Source organism: Peromyscus leucopus, chromosome 8b, assembly GCF_004664715.2.
Source record: "Peromyscus leucopus breed LL Stock chromosome 8b, UCI_PerLeu_2.1, whole genome shotgun sequence".
Lineage (NCBI taxonomy): Eukaryota > Metazoa > Chordata > Mammalia > Rodentia > Cricetidae > Peromyscus > Peromyscus leucopus.
Genome location: NC_051086.1, coordinates 54,816,541 through 54,837,045, shown reverse-complemented (window position 1 = coordinate 54,837,045; position 20,505 = coordinate 54,816,541). Strand labels below are relative to the sequence as shown.

The following is a 20,505-nucleotide window of genomic DNA, read 5'->3' as shown; positions in this document are numbered from 1 at the left end:
GGTTCTTGTTTTAAAAAGAGGATATAGATAAAACATAGATTATTGAATCTACTCTGGAAAGAAAAGAGAGAATATAGATATGGTAAGATAAAAAGGTAGATAATTGAATCTACTTTTAAAAGGCAACTACTAGTTTTAAACATTTTACATTGGATTGGATTTTTGTATATTGTATACAAATTATGTATATTGGTACAAATTTGAGCTTGATTTTGTTAGAAAGTACTATATATATATGTATTTCTATTCTTGTTCAAGGTATTGTACCTATAGAGTTCATTTAACAATGTAATTGCTAGTCCTTGAAAGTTATTATTACCAACTATTTAGGATAATAAAGAAATGCAGGTGAGAGGTTAGTCATTACAACCAAACTTGTAATCGTATTAGGTATATTTTCAAAGGCAAGCAGAGATATATTTTAGATAGACAAGTCATCTTCAAACACTTCAGAGATCTACAGAATATGGCATTTAAGATGTTTTAGTAATATAGATTTTTTTCTTCTTTTTTTATGACTATGAGACATGTCTGCTCCTGGCAGCACCAATCTACTTCAGAGAAGATGATGGGCATTGAAGAAACTCCTTATGGAGTTTACATTCACTGTGGCAAAAGTTAGCCACTAGGCAAGAAAGTGCCCTTACCTCAACTGCTGACAGTATGCTGTCCAAAATGGACAAGTAGGACACAAAGTAAAGGACTGCCAATCCTTGCCAAGACAAGGTAGGAAGGGTCTTTAGGAAATCCTGCTTCACAGATGACAGATATGCTAGGCTTATAGGCCATGTTGCAGAGAAATCTTGTGTGACTAAAGAAACAGCCAGCTGTTTTCTCACATTTTTTGGAAGTCACTTGCTTGCACTTCCTGCTTACTCAGTTAATATTATTTCCTTCTTGGGTCTCTGAGGAAGTTGAAGATTAGATAGTTATAGTTATAGTTTTCCTTGTTAAGAAATTCAGAAAAAAAATCACTGAAGAGGTGTAAAGTGTAAAAGTTTAAAAGACATCAAAAGATAGTTTTCATTGGTAATGCAAATTATGATAGAAGGTGAATTAGACACAATCATTTGGGTTCACAAAGATAGGATAGATAATGCATTATTTTCTCTGAATTTGTCAAATGTTAATGTACTGGATTATACAAAAAGGAGAAATGTAGTGATATATTGTGTACCCTTGATATATTGTGCACCCTAATAAACTTATCTAGGGATCAGAGGACAGAACCAACCACTAGATTAGACATAGAGGCCAGACAGTGGTGGCATACATCCTTAATCCTATCACTCAGGAGGCAGAGATCTGTCTGGATCTCTATGAGTTCAAGGCCACACTGGAAACAGAGCCAGGCAGTGGTGACCCACATCTTTAATCCCAGGACTTGAGATCTCATGTCTTTGCTTGGGAAGGACACAGGCCTTTAATCACAGGAAGTAATATGGCAGAACACAGAAAGGTATATAAAGCGTGAGGAAACAGAAGCTTACTCTCTTGAGATAGAGGATTTCATAGAGATAAGAGCATGGCTGGCTTGTTCTGTTTCTCTGATCTTTCAGCTATAACCCCAATATCTGGCTCAGGGTTTTTTTTTATTAATAAGACCATTTAGCATTTCATGTTACATTCATTCTTTCTGTCAACTCTTTTGTCATATTCCCCAGAGTCTTGGTGACCCCACTTAGACATCCTATTTAGGACCAAGAACTCAACAGACACTTAATCACCATTTTGACTATAAGTCTCTACATTAATTGTTGCCCACTGCAGAGAGAATCTTCTCTGGCTAGGGTTGAGAGAAATATTAGTCAATGGGAATAAATATAAATATTCAAAAAGCAGTTTAATAATATGTCCATTTGGCAAAACGACAGCAATAAGTCTTCCCCTAGGGCCCATGACCTTCTGAGCCATAGACCTTGGACCATGTTTACGATACTAAGCATGCTCTGTCCCATAGAATTCAAAGTTAATCAGCAATTCCTCAAATCTAATCATAAAGCAGTTGGTTACACTATGACCTTCATGCCACTGTTGCACCAGTGAGCATGTCTTGCCTTACAGGTTAGTATTGTAGCATTCAGAGTGATCACCAGAAAGTGGATTGATGGATTTTCTCCCCTAGCAGCCTCATAACAGCTAGCATTATGAAAGCTAGCCATGGTAGAAGTTTCATGTATGTTCCAACTTGGTTTCTCTATGTCCTGTAACAAAAGTATGTTCTGTCTTCACAATAGGGTCTTAACTCTAGTTCTGGTAGACTACCAAGAGCAGCAGCAACAGGCTTTGCTGTTTTTAGAGTCTCTGCATCCTCCCTGACCAGTAACTCTTAGGAAGTTACCCCATACTTGGCATTGGGGTTTCCCTTTAATAACTCATGTCGTCTAAGGAAAGCACTGTTTACCCATTGTTTAATAGCTTACATTTATTTAAGTCATATTTTTGACTAGCTTAATGTCTTAGGTAGTTAGAGTTACTATTGCTGTGATGAAACACCATGACCAAAGCACCTTGGAGAGAAAAGGATTTATTTGACTTATGCTTCATCAACACTGTTCTTCATCAAAGGAAATCAAGACAGGAACTCAAACAGGGCAGGAACCTGGAGGCAGGAGCTGATGTAGAGGCTATGGAGGGGTGCTACTTACTGACTTGCTCTACATGACTTTCTCATACTGCTTTCTTATATAACTCAGGACCATCATCCCAGGCAGGGATGCCACCACCCACAATGGGCTGGGCCCTCAATCACTAATAAGAAAATGCCCTACAGACTTGAATACAGCCCCATCTTAAGGAGACATTTACTTAATTGAGATTCCTTCCTCTCTAAATTCACTAAAGATGGCTTTAGCTTGCATAAAGTAGACATAAATCCATCTAGAACACTTATAAAGTAGTGTGTTTCTATACAAATAATTCATACATTATTAGTTTGTGTTAACCAATCCTCACCCATTCCTCTCTCCTGACACACAATCTCTATCTTCACTTAAAATATGAACCCCACTTTCATATCACATGTGTTCTACTCTGTTTGCACTCCATAAGACCTCTTACCCCAGCCCTTCCTTGGGCTCATTATAGTTTCCTGAACACTAGAGACACTCCAAATAAATCTCACATGGACCCACCTCTAGATGAAAAGGTACAAGCAATTAGTGGCTGCTGAGAAAGGGAGAATCAGAATTCTCCAGAGATGAGCCCCTTGTAGGTTATCTAGTCCCAAGTGGTCAGCATTAAGTACATAACAGCAACACTAAATAGACTTGGCAGAATGTGTGTATGTATGTATGTATGTATGTATGTACCTATGTATGTATGTACCTATGTATGTATTATGTATTATGTAAAAATCAACAAAGAATAAAAGGTGAACTTAGTGGGAAAGAAGGGACACAGTAGAAATTAGAGGATGTAGAGAAGTTAGAGAATGGGGGAAATGATGTAAATATAGTATGCATGTAGGAAATTCTCCAAAATTAACCTAAGAGAAACTTAAAAAACAAATTATACATATAAATCTAAATATATCAAGCTAGGATTCACAAATGACAGAGAAAATGTACATTTGTCTCCCTATGGATGAGTCACTTAGAAAGATATATCCTATTTCCATCCATTTTCTAGTGGATGAGTTTTTTAATTGGCCTTTTCATTTATGTATGTGCTATGGATACATATGTGTATGTGTATTTGCATATGTTGGGCATACATATATTTGGAATTGCACTGTGTGTGTAGGTGGACACCCTAAATTGATGTTAAGAATCTTCTTCAGTTGCTCTCCCTTTATTCATTGAGACAGAATCTCCCATCATATACATCCAGAGCTTGTCAATGGAACAAGTCCCTAAATCTTGCTCTAGGGATCCCCTGTCTCAGCTTACTGGCCTGAAGTAACAGAGGACCACAGTGTAAACACAGCACGTGCATGGGGTCCTGGGATCCAAATTCTAGTCCACATGCTCCTGCTGATAGCTCTTTAACTTCTGAGCCATCTTGCTGCCCCAGTGGCATTTGGGGTGTGACAGAACTGAAGAGGATTTAGATGTGTAGGTGGTAATAGACACATTCAAGGTGGAAGATCCTGGAGAGCATAGCCTAGGAAGAACTGAGTCCTCCCTTTGCACCTGGGCCAGACATGGCCCGAGTGAAGCAGACTTTGGTCATAGATATGAGTGGCCAGTGTGCTGTACTCAGATGTTAGAAGTCTTCCTACAAAGACAATAAGAGCTGGTCTATAGATCCTGATTTCAGAGGCAAGCTGGCCCCTGAAACCAGTCTCTCAAGGGACAATTCTAACCAAACTTTCATCACACCTTAGCCAAGGCAGTACTGGCAGCTGCCTTGTCCTTTGGGAAACCGGCAGATGATGAGCGATGAACTTGGATTTTGGTCCATGGAGCATCCTTCTATATGCTTTATCTTGAGTTAGTTCCAAAGAAGATGCTGAGATGAGATTTGTGGTCATGCCAAAAACTAGAGAGAGGACTTCTCAAATGCACTGGTTGGAGAAGGGGGTGTAGGGCAGGAGGAAGGAAGCCAGCGAAGTGTGCTCTGTGAATGGTGGGGCAGGTTACATCAAGAGCAAGTGTGTTAGTTGTCCATTGCCAGGACAGGAAACAGAGAGTGGGTAACTTTTGTTGTTGTTGCTTGTTTATTTGATTGACTGACTGGCTGACTGACTGACTGATTTTAATACCCCAGAATGATTCCAAATTCATCATATGGAAAAGTTGGCCCTGAGCTCCTGGTTCTTCTGCCTCTATCTTCTGAGTGATGAATTACAGGACTATACAACCATGCTTAGTGGTTATAGTTTTTTGTTTGTTTATTTGTTTATTTAGAATATGTATATTTAATTATAGCTCTGGAATCTGGAAGTCCAAGTAGAGATTACAACCACTCAACTTAAGAAGAAAAGTATACAGGCAAGAAGGTGCCTACAAGAAAGAAGGGGAACCCCTTCCCACTATAGCTTGTTCATTCCTAGAAGAAAAGTATTGAACAATTAAGGGGCCTGCTCCCATGACTCCAAACACTCATACTAGACCCTTGTCCCTATACTTCTACACTGGCAACTGAGTTTCAGTGAGAAGAAAAGACATTCAAACAGTACCCACAAATAAGGCTTATTGTCACCAAATATACTGGAAGAAACTACAAAATACACGTGGGATTGCCAGGGCCATGGACAGGGGATCAAGCCTTATGATCTGAAACATAAACACTACAGCATTCCTAGACCATCACATCAGACACATACTGGTAGCAATAGTTTTATTAGAAGTGCAGCAGGTGGCACCTGAAGTTCAGGTGTCAGTCCACCAGAAGAATATCTCTCTGATGGATATGTCTCATTCAAGCAAGGCTTAAGAGAATACAGACTCCAGAATGTATTTTGCTTCTGTTGTCTCCCTGCATGCTGCTACTACTATGTATATGGCATGGAAATTCCCCCACTGTCTGAGTATTTATCTCATGAATATATTCCATTTACTGGGCATATGTATATCTGTAGATGGTCAAGAAGATGATTTCTTCTTAATCTGTATAATTTTGTTGAATAAAAATAATAATAGGATATTTTTCATAGCTAGGCATGTTGTTACATACGAGGCCTGTGAGTCATATCTAAAAGCTGTTTTATATCAGAGCTCAGGCATATATAAATTAGTCATATCTTCCCAGCACTAAGACATCTGATTTAAGGTTTCAAAGTAACTTTAGGTTAATACCAGATGTCTTTATAATGGATTTAAAAATATACATTCTCAGAAATAGAAATCTAGATCACAAGGACATACTAAGCTGCCTGGCCAGGTTGTAAACACAAAGACAGCACAGTTATTGCTAGCTGGCAAATGGTTAAATTCTTACAACCATTCCTGTCCTCAAATTGTAAAAATGTGTTCTGACTAGTAAAAGCTACGGAAAATAACTTGACTCTGAACCCACTAATGAGGGCTGTAAGTGTTCTTAGACAATTAGAAGTTACACACAGGATAGGAAAATATATTTCAAGATTTACAAACCTTTTGTCATTACTGTGCCTTGGAGAATGCCATAATGAGCTCATATTAAGAAATTTAAAGTGAACCTGAATTTCACCCAAAGCATTTATGACACAGCTCTCTTTCTCTAAACACCTCGAGAAAGCCCAGCATTTCTGTCAATTACAAAGTGTTAATTTAAAATGTTATTACAGTTAGAAATATAGAATATATGCACAAATTCCTTATTTCTCTTAGATTTCTCAATAGTTTGACAATCTCTATAAATAGATAACAATAACTAGAACTTTCTTTGAAGTTGCAACTGCAAGATTACAGCCCCACAATTAGAGAGCTAAGATTTATTACATATGTGTCATCAGAATGGGTCTGTTTCTTATCATTTACTGAAATGTGACCTTAAAATGTAACTCCTATATTCTGCATGAAATAGGCTATTGGAGGGAAGGATAGATAGATAGATAGATAGATAGATAGATAGATAGATAGATAGCTGTTGAGACAAAGAAGAGCTGGAGCCAACATGGGAAAACAGACAGAAAAGCCAAGATGAGAAAAGAGAGCAACACAAGAGAATAAAGAAAGTAACCATCAGAACACGCTCGTTCCTTTCCTAAAAACCTCAGATAGAAAAGGTTCTTGAGCCCCTGCTACTCTGTGGCATTTTCTTTGCTACCATGCGAGCAGCCTGGAAGCTGGTCTTACAGGCTACATTAGACACAGTCTCAGGACTTAACAAAATGATGTCAGGACTGCAATGGTGGGGGCCAATGGGATCTGTCAGGAACAGACATTGGCTCCACTGGCCGTAATTCCTTCTAGTACTCCCTGGCCTCCTGCAGGGAAAGACCACAGCCCCCAAAATTACAAATGGGAAAGCTGAGCTTAGAGAAGCTATGGGATCATCCAATAGACTGAATGAGGACAAAGTTGCTTCTGTGAACTCACAATTTATTCTTGATCCCAAGAGTAGGTCTAGCACAGAGTAAGACATTGATAAATATCTGGTGTGTGGGTGAAGGCCAAACAGAATTGTTATAGGTCAAGTGAATAATTGAACTAAATTCTTCTACTATAAAGCTCACCTACTTTGCACTGTACTGTTCAGATATCCAGCACCCACAGAAAGTCTGTTATACAGCTTAGACAGATGCCTAAGCTTGTCTGGTTGTTGAAAGATGAAGAGAAGGAAAAAAGAAATAAATGAAAGAACAAACAACTCTACTGTGTACATTTATGCTCCATCTTTCTCTCCTTTATTTAGGAATCATTCCAGAAATATATCAGAACCAAAGAAGAGAGAATCTTTACCCCACACAGACGTTGAAAACAGAGAATTTGCTCCAAAATTTCACACAGCTACTACTCCTACAAAATTCTTGCCCAAGAGGCTGGGAGACCTTGGTCAGGAAAAGCTGGCATCAATGTGTAGCAGAGGAGAGAGGACATCTGATTGAGACCAAAGACTTATTTCTCCCAAGCACAGGTACCCAGGAAGAGCCTCAATTAGTCATATTAGAGGGGGTTGCTGGGATTGGGAAGTCAATGCTGGCCAGGCATGTGAAGAGAGCCTGGGAGGAAGGCCAGCTCTACAGGGATCGCTTCCAGCATGTCTTCTACTTCAACTGCAGAGAGCTGGCCCAGTACAAACAGCTGAGTCTTGTTGAGCTCATAGCAAAAGACCAGGCTGTGCCTGAGGCTCCCATCAGGCAAATCCTGTCTCACCCTGAAAAGCTGCTCTTCATTCTGGATGGCATATGTGAGCCAGCATGGGTCTTGGAGGAACAGAATCCTGAGCTCTGTGTGCACTGGAGCCAACAACAGCCAGTGCACACACTGTTAGGTAGTTTGCTGAGGAAATCCATCCTGCCTGGGGCTTCCTTGCTGCTCACAGCTCGGACCACAGTTCTGAAGAAGCTCATTTCTTCCTTGGAGCAGCCACGTTGGGTGGAAGTCCTGGGTTTCTCTGAGTCAGGACGGACGGAATACTTCAACAAATATTTTACAAAGCAAAGAGAATCGGTTGCAGCTTTTAGCTTCATTGAATCAAACCCAGCGCTCTCAACACTATGTTTTGTGCCCTGGGTGTCCTGGCTGGTCTGCACTTGCCTGAAGCAGCAGATGGAACAGGGGGGAGACCTCTCAATGACTGTTCAGACCACCACAGCTCTCTGCCTGAAATATCTTTCCCAGACTCTCCCATCCAAGTACCAGGGGAATGAGCTCACAGGGCTCTGCTCACTGGCTGCTGAGGGGATCTTCCGAAGAAGGACTCTGTTCAGTGAGAGAGATCTCAGGGATCAAAGGTTATCTGAAGATGTCATTGCCACGTTCCTGAAGATTGGTATCCTTCAAAAGCAACCCAGTTCTCTGAGCTACAGCTTCTCTCACTTGTGTCTCCAGAGTTCTTTGCAGCAATGTTCTGCATCTTGGGAGATAATGAGAGACATGGTGATACGGAAAGCTACAGAATTGTGGAAACACTTATAGAAGTATATGGAAGACAAGATCTGTTTGAAGCACCCACCATATGCTTCCTATTTGGACTTTCAAGTGAACAGGGGATTAAAGAGATAAGGAAGATCTTCACAGGCCCCTTGATTCTGCATACACCATGGTACCTGCTGGGGAAATCCAGTACATTGCTCCAGCATCAGCAGCTATATTCTCTGGGGTTGTTTCATTGTCTGTACGAGATTCAAAATGAGGATCTCTTGACAGAAGTGATGCATGATCTTCTAAAAATGAGGGACAATGCCCTGACAGATATGGCACACCCAGTGTTTCAGACAAATGTGAAGCATTTGATTGTCCAGACAGATGTGGAGCTCATGGTGGTCACTTTCTGCATTAAGTTCTGCCACCATGTGAAGAGGCTTCAGCTGGATGGGGGTGGACAGCAAGGACAAATGCTGATGGCCCCCAGGATGGTTCTGTGAGTATCCAGACACAGCCCTTTGTCCAGCTTCCCTGTGGATCCCACGAGCACACATGTTCTGAGCACCAGCAATACTCTTAGCTGCATCAAGGACAGCATGACACAGATCATCAGTGACATCTAACTGCTGAATCTGACTTTTTCTATTTGTCTCTGTGTGGTTGACCAGGGGTGGACTTTGAACTTCTGTCTCTCCCTATGCCTCAGTGAAGACCACACACCTTCTCAGATTCAAATCATCTTTACCCTTCAGAAGGTTCAAATGGCCTACAATTACTGATCCTCTCTCTTACCATGCTTTCTCTCTGAAAAACTGCTCATTCAATTCCTGCAGGCCCTATCCCTTATCCCCATGACAATGACCTTGAAGTCTTCCCTGATTACCTCAGAATGCATATGTAAGAGATTCCCTATATTTTCACTATCCAGATGACTTCCGTGTTTGTATCAACAAACAGGCAACATGGCCCTGGTACTCAGCCTGAATGCTTCCTAACTTCCTGCCAATCCTAGAAGCAAGGTAGACTTCCCCTTCCACTGTGCTGCAGTGGTGACTCAGTACCAGGATGTGTCTCTTTCCCCTCTAGATGATGCACACCATCAATATTCATTAAGTGTTCACTTTATGACAGTCCCTATCAATTAATTACAGGAGGAGAACTACAATTACTGCCATGAGGACCTCAAAAGTTGAACATAATGCAGTCAAGTACACAAATTACATAGGGTGTGACTCCTGCAATGATCAGGCACACACCCGGTATCAGGGAAGGGAATGCTCACTCAAGTGGACCAGAAGGGAGAGATTCTCAGAGGAAGAGATGTTTTTTTCTTTGAGTCTTCTGTTTCTACACATTGAAGCTTTTCCCCCAGATAAGCTGAGCTGGGCTTGGCCAGCATACATTTGAAATCCCATCATTTTGGTGGCTAAAACTGGGAGATTACTTGAGTTCTGGCTTTTATACCAATCTGAACAGCACAACAAAAGCCCACACGAAAAGTAAATGACTTAAAAGTAGCAGAACAACTGTCAGAGAACAGGAAGAGGATGAAGAGAGGAAAGAAAACAGGTCAGAGAGCACAGATGTGATCAAAGTGTGTTGCACACATATTGGAATTTGTCTCAATGACTCATTTTATATGATTAGGATGGACTAATAAAATTCTGCTTCCTGTAGAAGAGTGAGGATCTATCAATTATCAAAAAAAATAGTATCCTCCAGAATTCCATTTCTCAGAAAGGACAGCATTAAGAACTGGGATAGCTGAGCTTGGTCATGCATACCTGTCATCCCAAACTCAGAAGGCTGAGGAAAGGTCAGAAGTCCCAGTCTAGCCTGGGCTACATAGTGTGGTGCTGTCTCAAAATATCATGAGATAAGGATGTAGATCATTAGTAGAAAGATTGTCTTGATTAATTTGGGTTAAGTCAATGTGGTAGTTTGAATGTATTTGGCCCCCATAATCTCATAGGAAGTGTCACTATTAGGAGGTGTGGCCTTGTTGAAAGAAGCATGTCACTGTGGGGGCAGGCTTTAGGGTCTCATATATGTTGAATATACTGCTCAGTGAGACACTACTTCCTGTTTCCTTTTGATAAGATGTAGTCAGTACCATGTCTGCCTACATGCTGCCATGCTTCAGCCATGATGATAATAGACTGAACTGCTGAACTGTAAGGGAGCCACCACAATTAAATGTTTTCTTTATAAGAGTTGCCATGGTCCTCCTGTCCCTTCACAGCAATAGAAATCTAACCAAGACAGGCAACTTACAGAAGAGTTTATTTGGACTTATGGTCTAGCGGGATCAGGGTCCATTGTGACAGAGGGAAAGGATGTGACTGGAGCAGCAGATGAAGCTCATTTCTTGAAACAACAAACAGGAAGCAAAAAAGAGTGTAGTGGGAATGGCTCAAGGCTTTGAAATCCTAAAGCCTGCCCCCAATGATATATTTTCTCCCACAGAGTCACATTTCCAAAGCCTCTCCAAAGAGTACCACTAATCAGGGATCAACCATTCAAATGCTCATTATTCTGGGTGAAATCTCACCACATAATAAGCCCAAGACCCTGTGTGTAATTAACAACATGAAAGAAAAAATGTGACATGCTCTTTAACCTTTTTACTATGTACTTTTCTATGGGAAAACTGAGCCACACTATCTCTGTTGTCATATATTCATATTTATTTTCTTAATGAATCAAGACTGTCTTCTCCACTTACTAAAAGTTTACTACAAATACAATACCATTCTAAATAACATTATTATACTCTCTTGTGAGAATACCTTGACCAAATGAACCATTTTTCTGTTCTTAGCCATTTTAGGTTGTTTCTAAATGTCTCTGGTTAAAAATAAGTAATCCTTGAAGTATCTTGATATAGATGTTACAAATAGAAGTGGTCTGCTGTGGAGCCTCAGATTTCTGAGTATGTACTGAGACAGAGACCAGTTAGGACAAGAAAAACAAGGAACATCAGCCTGCTTGCAAAGGCCAGTGGCCTTAAGAGCCTGGGGACAACCCCATGGGAAAGATAAAGGCTTCAATCACTAGCGAGAAAGAAAAAATGAGGGGAAAAGACAGCAAGACAAGGTAGAGAGACAAGCAGGAGGCCATTGGACACAAGGAAAATAGTTCAGAGGTGGAGACTGGCCAAAGCCAAGGGAAGGGAAAGGTCAAGGAAAAGAAATTAAGGCATCAAAGATGGCAAAGTGAGCAACTTCTATGTGTATGGCTCATAATGGCACCTCTGGATTTTTGAATAGTACATTCTGAAGTTCCACTTTAAGTCAGTGTGAATATTAGCCATGCATCAAAACTATCATCCTTTGAAGGATGGATGAGTGGTTCCAAGATTAAGAACACTTGCTCTTCTTGTAGAGGATGTGAATCCATTCCCAGGACCCACATCAGATGGCTCACAACCAACTTTAATTACAGTGTCAGAGGATCTGAGGCCCTGCTTCTACCCACTCCAGGCTTATGCATGCACACATACAAGCAGGCATAAAATATACACATAAAGTAAAAAATAATAAAGCTTTAAAAAATACCATCCTTGCCGGGCTGTGGTGGCGCATGACTTTAATCCCAGCACTCGGGAGGCAGAGCCAGGCAGATTTCTGTGAGTTCAAGGCCAGCCTGGGCTACCAAGTGAGTTCCAGGAAAGGCGCAAAGCTACACAGAGAAACCCTGTCTCAAAAAAACGAAAACAAACAAAAAAATACCATCCTTTAAAATTAAGTATTTGGTTACCTTGACATTTCTTTGGTTTTGTACAATTAGAATAAAATGTCTATAGTTTTTGTTCTCAAAGTTGGCCGCTTTTAATCTGTGTTTTTGGTGTTGTGGTTTTTTGACTTTGACATTTTGTTTTGTTTAGAGTGTTTGGGATAGAACATTGCACAGGCCAGGTGTATAGCTCTTCAGGTTTGTAGCTTAGGCTGGCCTAGAACTCACTATTTTTCTGCTTTTGTATGCTTGGTTGCTGGCATTACAGGAATTGCACTACCACTCTGAGCTGATCCTCCCTCTCTCTTATTTCCCCTTCTCTGTGCTCTTCTATCCTTGGAAGGATATAGGGACCACGTGAACAAACACATCTATAGTTTTTATGATCATGCTCAATATCTCATCACAGAGTCATTCTCAACCACCTCTGCTGAGCTCTCTTTCCACTTCTCCTTTCCAATTTTCCTCCATGAGTCTCTAGAATACTGTTCCAAAGGAAAGTGAGTACATTCACATCAAAAGGAAGAAGGCTGTCTGAGTTACCAAGGTCCTTCTTTGTGCCAGGGCCTGTGGTAAGCACTAGATTAAAAAGAAAACATGCAAGTCACCTGTTCACACCCTATGGGACACCTAGACTAGTCAGAAAAAGACACAAAAAATGAGAACACAAATTACTATGATAAGGATGTAGATGAGGAACCACCCAGAGGAGAGGATCCAGATGTTGGAGCAAAGGAGCATGTAGAAGCTGGTGAATCCTGGGGTTAGCATACTGAGGCTTGGTGCTAAGGCAATAGAAACCTAATCTTCTGTGTGAGGATGTGCACCTCAGACCATGGACACACAAGTTACATTCCTCATTACCCCCCCTTTTCTTTCTCCTTCAGGTCCAGGTGGATCCCTATCACAGATACCAGTTGGCAGATTCTCTTCTCTACTCTTGAGATCACAGGAAACCTGGAGGAGCTGGACCTAAGTGGAAATCCAATGAGCTACTTTGCACTGTGCAGTCTTTGTAGGACCCTGAGTTGCCCTGGATGTCATCTAAAGACATTGTGGTGAGTCTGGCCTTGATTCTCCCTTGAAGCAGGGATGGATGGACTGGAGACTAAATGCAAAACCTGAGTCTAGGGTGAGGACTGGCATTCATCAAATATTCACTAAACTGTTTTGACCACACCTGTGACAGATACCAGATTTGCTATGATAAATGGGATTCTGTTCTTTGTGATCATGAAAGACTGACACTCATCGAGGAATCCCACTACCAACAGGCCTATGAGGTCTCCAGTGGAGCAAAATTCCTCAGAAAGTGGCTCAGAGAGCTGAAGAACACAGAGACAAAGGAAGCCCAAAGGGAGAAAGCTGCAAGCTCAGGCAATGCCCTCTTGCCCTATTTTCTCGTGCCCTCTGACCTCATATCCAGCCTTCTACTCTGTTTTTATGGACTCCATCATTATTATGATTTTATGTAATGAGTCAGATGCCCTATTCTCTGGTGAATTTCATATCAGATGGCTCTTGAAATATAAGTTAGCTGTCCTGGGCCTCATGGAGCTCTGCAATGTCCAGTCACAGCAAAGCAGTGTTCTCCAGCCTATACTCCATTGTTTTTGTAGCTCAGCTGTGGGTAGCATGGAATTATACCCCCAGATTAGAAAATGCACTCCAGAGAGCTAAGCAGTGCTAGCATAGCACATCAGGGCTCACAAAAAAAATACCTGAGGTAAGTTCTCAAGAGCAGTTGGCCCTGGAGAAGCTAATGGTGAGCATCTCCCATGCAGGCTTATCAACTGCAGCCTTACATCCAGACACTGTGTGAACCTGGCCTCAGTGCTCAAGGCCAGTTCCAGCCTGACTGAGCTAGACCTGCAGCAGAATGACCTGGGCGACCTTGGTGTGAGGCTGCTGTGTGAGGGGCTCAGGAATCCTAACTGCAACCTCAGAATCCTACGGTAAGTAATAACCGGGGATTCCCTCTGGGCAGAAGGCAAGGGAAAGACATGGGGGTTACAGAACATGGGACACAGAAAAGAAAGGGGACAGAAAATGCATCATTAGCCTGACCAGCTGTGCCATTTACACCCTATGACTTGGGTAAGCTGCTCTCTTCTCTAACCCTCAGTTTCCTCAAACAGAGTGTCATCCCACCTTGTGGATCACAATGACACAAAATATACGTATTTAAAAACAAAGATAAATCCGGTAGGTAGCTGGGCACAGTGAAATCATAGGTTTTAGCAAGGCTGTACATCCTGAAAGACTCCCAGGTTTGCCTTACTCCAGGACAGTACTTCAATTCATTTATGAATCCATACATGCATGAATCCATATCAGGCCTTATATACATAAGCATTGATCCAGGCCCTAGGGATACAATCACAAATACACATGGCTCTGTCCCCCTGAAGTTGTGTGGAAACAAACAGACATAGATCACCCAACAGCCTCTATGACAAGCTCTATTGAATGATGTGGAGGCAACAGTATTTTGATAATGTCATGCTGTGAGAGATGCTACTTTATTAAATGGCTTAGGAGGGTTTTTTGAGGCCTGAAGGAGATATAGGACTTGGCTGGGCCAAGTTGAGACCAGGGCCCAGACAAAGGAGGAGTTGGGGAAAACTCTGGAACAGAAAGAGGCTGGACACCTGAAGGGCCATAGATTTCACTACAGGAGCCAGATGTTGTCCTCTTAGTGCCTAAAATGGTGCCATTACCTTTGCACTAGAGTTTCATACAAGCTTGGAAGCCTCCAAACTACAGCTTGGAGACTGCCGTCCTCCACTAAGCCTCTTCACACTGTCTCTGAGCTTCTCCCTCTCCTGTCCTTCTGTAGCTAAAGTTTTCCTGGTCCTGCCTGGCTCCCGCCGTCCCAAATAAACACACACAGGCTTATATTATTTTTAAACTATGCCCATGGCAGACCTCTTACCAGCTAGCTCTTCTATTCCAAATCAGCCCATAACTATCAATCTATGTATTGCCACATGTTCCATGGCTTTACCTGTTTCCCATTGCATATTGCTCCTTGGGCAGCTTGCTGGCATGTTTCTCGCCCTCTTCCTGTCTTTCTATTTGAATTCCCCACCTGCCTTTAAGCTGCCTTGCCATAGGCCAAACGGCTTTATTTATTGACCAATCAGAACAACATATTTTCACAGCATACAGAAAGACATTCCCATCATTTCCCCTTTTTTTTCTATTCAAAAGGAATGTTTTAATTTTAACATAGTAAAATTACATATAATAGAACAGTTATCTAGCAAGAATTACAGTTACAATACCTATTCTATTTATATTTGGCAAAATTAAGGATAATATTCTATCTATCTTATATTTGTGAATCTAAGGTTTTATATATCTACCTTATCTCTTATCATAACCAAGGAAAACTATAAATATAACTATCTAGTCTTCAACTACATCAAAGACCTCAGAAGGATATAATATTACCTAAGTAAACAGGAAGAGCATTGTAAACAACTTCCAAAAATCTAGAATGACAGAGACAGCTGGCTGCCTGGACAGTTATCCAAAGTTCCTCTGCAGTGCTGGAGCATCTATCTTTAGCCCATAGACTTAGTCTCTCAGTAACTTTTCTCTGTGTCCTGCAAAATGCCTGGCAGTCTCCTCTGTGAAGCAGGAACCTGAAGGACCATATTGCCTTGCAAAGTTTAGTGGTCACTTTCGTATGGGTCCTGCATGTCCAGTTGATACAACATTTTATCAAGCAGTCCAGGCAAGAACAGTCCATATGGAGTGTCTTTGATGCCTATCTTTCTCTTTGAAATAAATCAGTGCTGCCAGAAGCAGACTTGTCTCACTGTCCAGAAAGTCTGAGTTTTAAAAACATTTTAAATGCCATATTCTGTAGGTCTTTGAAGTGTTTGAAGATTGCCTACCTTATTGAAATATATCTATGTATACCTAGAAAGCTTAACTAACATGACTATAAGTTTAATTATCATAGATGACTAATTATTAATCTGTATTTCTCAACTATACACTACAATTTCAAATGAGTTGCATGAACAAAATACTTTAAATAAGAGTAGAAATATACATACAGTATAACAAAATTAACTTTAAATTTGTATCAATAAACTAAAATCCATAGCAATGTAAAACATTTCAAACAAGTTGTTGCTCTTTAAAAGTAGGTTCAATAATCTACCCTTTTACCCTATCATATCTATATCCTATATTTCTATATCATATCTCCCTTTCTTGTTTTAGAAAGAGATTAAATATGACCAATAACAATTTGCAACCAATAATCTAAACAAAGACAGACATCCATGATCCATTTTGGGGGGATGTGGGTGTAGTGTTCTAGGCTACTTCCTGCCGATAGATAGCACTGGTAGTCTTATGGGGATACTGAGAAAATTAAGAATTATGGTCAAGTCCTGGCTGGAGTAATCTGTGAGGCTGCATTGTTTGAGCCAGTTGCCTTGAAGCAATTTTTGGCTGTTGGATCATCTGGGCCTCTCAGAGGGTCTTGACTGGTCAAACCATATTATTCTGGAAGCAATCCACATGTTCTCATCCTCTGTGGAAACAAAAGCAGAATCTCTTTTCCAAAGCAACATATCCTTAAATAAATTTTGAAGTCAAGATACCTTTAAAATATACATACTGATTTAATTCAGCAGTTTTTACAATCAAATGTCTCTCTGCAGTTAAAATTCCCAAAGACAACACAATCCGGATTCTCTGTATAATACCAATCTTTATATGGCTTATTTTTATATTACTTTTACTGTCTTTAAAGACTTTATTTTTTAAAAGCTATTTCTTTATATAACTGTCTGTATTCCTTTTCTCTCTCTTCCAAGCCTACATACATTTTTACACATACCTTAAACCATTTAGAGGTTTATTTCATCTGAATCTGTTTTATTGTGAATCTATTGCTCTAAACTGCAGCATTACTAGGACTGAAATGGAAGCTTTGGTTTCTGGCTCTGCCAACCTCAGCTTCCTAACATGGCAGAATTACATTTACAGTCAGCCCTGGGAACCAATGCTCACCTCAGACTCTGGGAAGCAGTGGGTCTGTGTTTCCATCCAGCAGCATACAGCCCAGAAACCTCTTTTTTTTTTTTAGTAGCAAAAGCTGTATCCACCACACACCATGTTGCATGGCTTTCAGAAACCTCTGTGTAACTTGCGCTCAAGTCCGAATACTTTGGTGTCCAGCTACCTGCATATGATATAGAAATGTAGAATATAGAAATGATAGGGTGAAAGGGTAGATTATTGAACCTACTTTTAAAGAGCAACAACTTGTTTGAAATGTTTTACATTGCTATGGATTTTAGTTTATTGATACAAATTTAAAGTTAATTTTGCTATACTGTATGTATATTTCTATTCTTGTTTAAAGTATTTTGTTCATGCAACTCATTTGAAATTGTAGTGTATAGTTGAGAAATACAGATTAATAATTAGTCATCTATGATAATTAAACTTATAGTCATGTTAGTTAAGTTTTCTAGGTATACATAGATATATTTCAATAAGGTAGGCAATCTTCAAACACTTCAAAGACCTACAGAATATGGCATTTAAAATGTTTTTAAAACTCAGACTTTCTGGACAGTGAGACAAGTCTGCTTCTGGCAGCACTGATTTATTTCAAAGAGAAAGATAGGCATCAAAGACACTCCATATGGACTTTATCTTCTTCTTGCAAAAATAGCCATTTAGGCAAGAAACTGTTCTTGCCTGGACTGCTTGATAAAATGTTGTATCAACTGGACATGCAGGACCCATAGGAAAGTGACCACTAAACTTTGCAAGGCGATATGGTCCTTTAGGTTCCTGTTTCACAGAGGAGACACCACCCTGTCATCCAGCAAGCAGCACGTAATGACACACAGAACATGTGGCAACATATGGATTAACAGAAATGGGCTGAGTTTAAGTGTAAGAGCTAGTCAATAGTTAACCTGAGCTAATGGCAGAGCAGTTTTAATTAATATAAGCCTCTGTGTGTTTACTTGGGTCTGAGCGGCTGCAGACCAGGTAGGACACAAAAAACCTTCAGTTGAATCCTTCCACCTCCCCAGCCCAAGCGTACAGCCAGTTTCTAGAGGAACTTCCCAGGTTGCTGGCCAGTGCCCTTCATGTGATCAGAGAACCATAGAGAGTACCAAACCCTGTCTTCTGGTGCCACCAGCCAATAGGAGGAGTACAGCAAGCCTGTTCCCTAAGACTGCCCTCTGTCAGGCCTTCTGCTTCAACTCTCGAAGCTAAAGGAGTAGTTGCCCAGTGAAGAGTCTTCTTTCTGGGAGCTGAAACTGGCCCAGCTGCTCAGCACCTTTGTTCCCCAGCCTGCTTTCAGACATGACTGTTTCTCATAGGCTGAAGAGCCTGTTCAGAGCTGGAGCATGGTGCACCTGACATTGCTTAACCTCTCACAGGTGCAGGACCCTTCCCCCTCCATCCTTTTCTGTGCCTCACAATAGGCAGATGGGAGTGATATAGCTACGGTTCTGGTCTGAGGATGGAGAAACCCAGGGAAGGTCACTACCCTAACATCCAGAAATCCTAGGACTTGGGGATAATAAAGATAGGACCAGCAGACCTCAGGTAGTGGGTGCTGTATAAGGACAAGGCTTTCTCCCTTAGCATTAAAGGAAAGGGGGAGAGAGGTGAGAATGGAACCAAGGCTCTTTCCCTCAAGGAGAGTACCCATGATCCCAGCACTATATGTTTACTTTGAACACTTGCCCAGAATACCTTTGGGGATACGGCCATGACCTCCAGCCACAAGGAATGCTGATGGCTACTACGTGGCCCTTTTCCAACATGAATCCCCTCAACTATGGCTATGTTTCCTTCCCTGGGAGAGTCTGTTACCAATGACTGACATGTGGGAAACAGGGTATAAAGGGCAAAACCTTCATTTCAGTTCTGGAAAGTTCCAAAGGTCCACATCCTGGCTTCAGATCTCCCCACACACACTGGCAAAGCCCCAATGAGACTCATTTCCATGCTTTGTCCTGGGTTTGGGTCAGGAATAAGCCTTAACAAGCCTCCTCACTAGCTCCATCTACAGATAACATAGAAGAGTCCAGGATCCTGGATCCTGAGGTCTCTTGATCCTATGGTGGATCCAAGAAGAAACGTCCCCCTCTTATGCTTGTAGGATGGACCAGACTCCTCTCAGTGACCAGGTGATGATGGAGCTCAGGGCCGTGGAGGCAGAGAATCCACAGCTACACATCTCTAGCACATGGTAAGGGGTAGACACAGAACTCCTACTGGTCAACCCAGGCACTATGTGGCTTCTGCAGAGCTGAGAGGTGGAAAAGGGTCTTGGGGCGGGGGGATGATAAAGACAATGAGAGTGAGAGAACCTAGAAAACCACAGTGACCAAAGTGAGATGTGTGTGTGTGTGTGTGTGTGATAGTTGTATGATTTAAAAAACAGAATCATATAACATGTCTTCTTAATTTTGTCAATCAAGATAAAAGAATATGAAAAGCTTAGTTAGTGGTAAGTCCCCTGGCAAAGCAAATGTATTAATAGTAGATGATAGTAGCCAGCAGTGAATCCAGACTACTGAACAATGAAAGCAGTCACCAACCCAAGGAGAGACACAGAATGAAAGACTCTTAGGGGATTAAAAACCATGATGTGTATCATGTATCATTGTCCCAACTCCAATATTCAAACATATGTGCACACGTGCGTGCATACACACACACACACACACACACACACACACACACACACACACACACAAACACTGTACAATGGGATTGAAGGGAAGCTGCAGGACAGGAAATTCACCTTCCATTCCAGAGACTGTGCTGAAGCCCCAAGTTTTCCCACCTTGTCACATTTCACTTCACAAGCCTGAATTCCATCTGTTCTCAAGTTCCTAGCTGCTATGACACACATGAAATGAAGGGTGTACTAAAGACTTAGGAGGGTCAGCCGTTCATTGAACAGACATTCCTGAAGACCTACTGTGCATCATACACTGTTTGGGAGTGAGGGCACATCAGTAAATAAGGCAGACATGACCCAACATTCATTATATCAGTCAGCGGGAAGAGACACTTGTTCCCCCATAGTTTACAGAATTATACTTTGGAAACCCTTGAGTTCAGTTGCAGTTTGTCTAAACTCCTCCAAACCTGAGATGAGCTGAGGTGAGCTTTCAAAGATGGGAAATAAGGAATGGGCCAAGAAGGAGAAAATTCCAGGCAGAAATAAAGGATAAGGAAGCAGAGAGAGCAGTTCCATTGAGGGCCGGAAACCATGTGTGAGACCATCTGCTCTGCCTCACCATCA

General features: G+C 41.3%; 1 protein-coding gene across 1 annotated transcript in view; it reads left to right on the top strand.

Annotated features, from left to right (window-relative positions):
- LOC114706363 overlaps positions 1 to 20,505 on the top strand; it is a 117,090-nt gene that overhangs the window by 44,295 nt on the left and 52,290 nt on the right. The window contains 5 exon segments of the mRNA XM_037201053.1: positions 7,282 to 8,415; positions 8,418 to 8,952; positions 13,079 to 13,249; positions 13,976 to 14,146; positions 19,351 to 19,440. Of these exon segments, the coding sequence (XP_037056948.1) occupies positions 7,282 to 8,415; positions 8,418 to 8,952; positions 13,079 to 13,249; positions 13,976 to 14,146; positions 19,351 to 19,440 (2,101 nt within the window).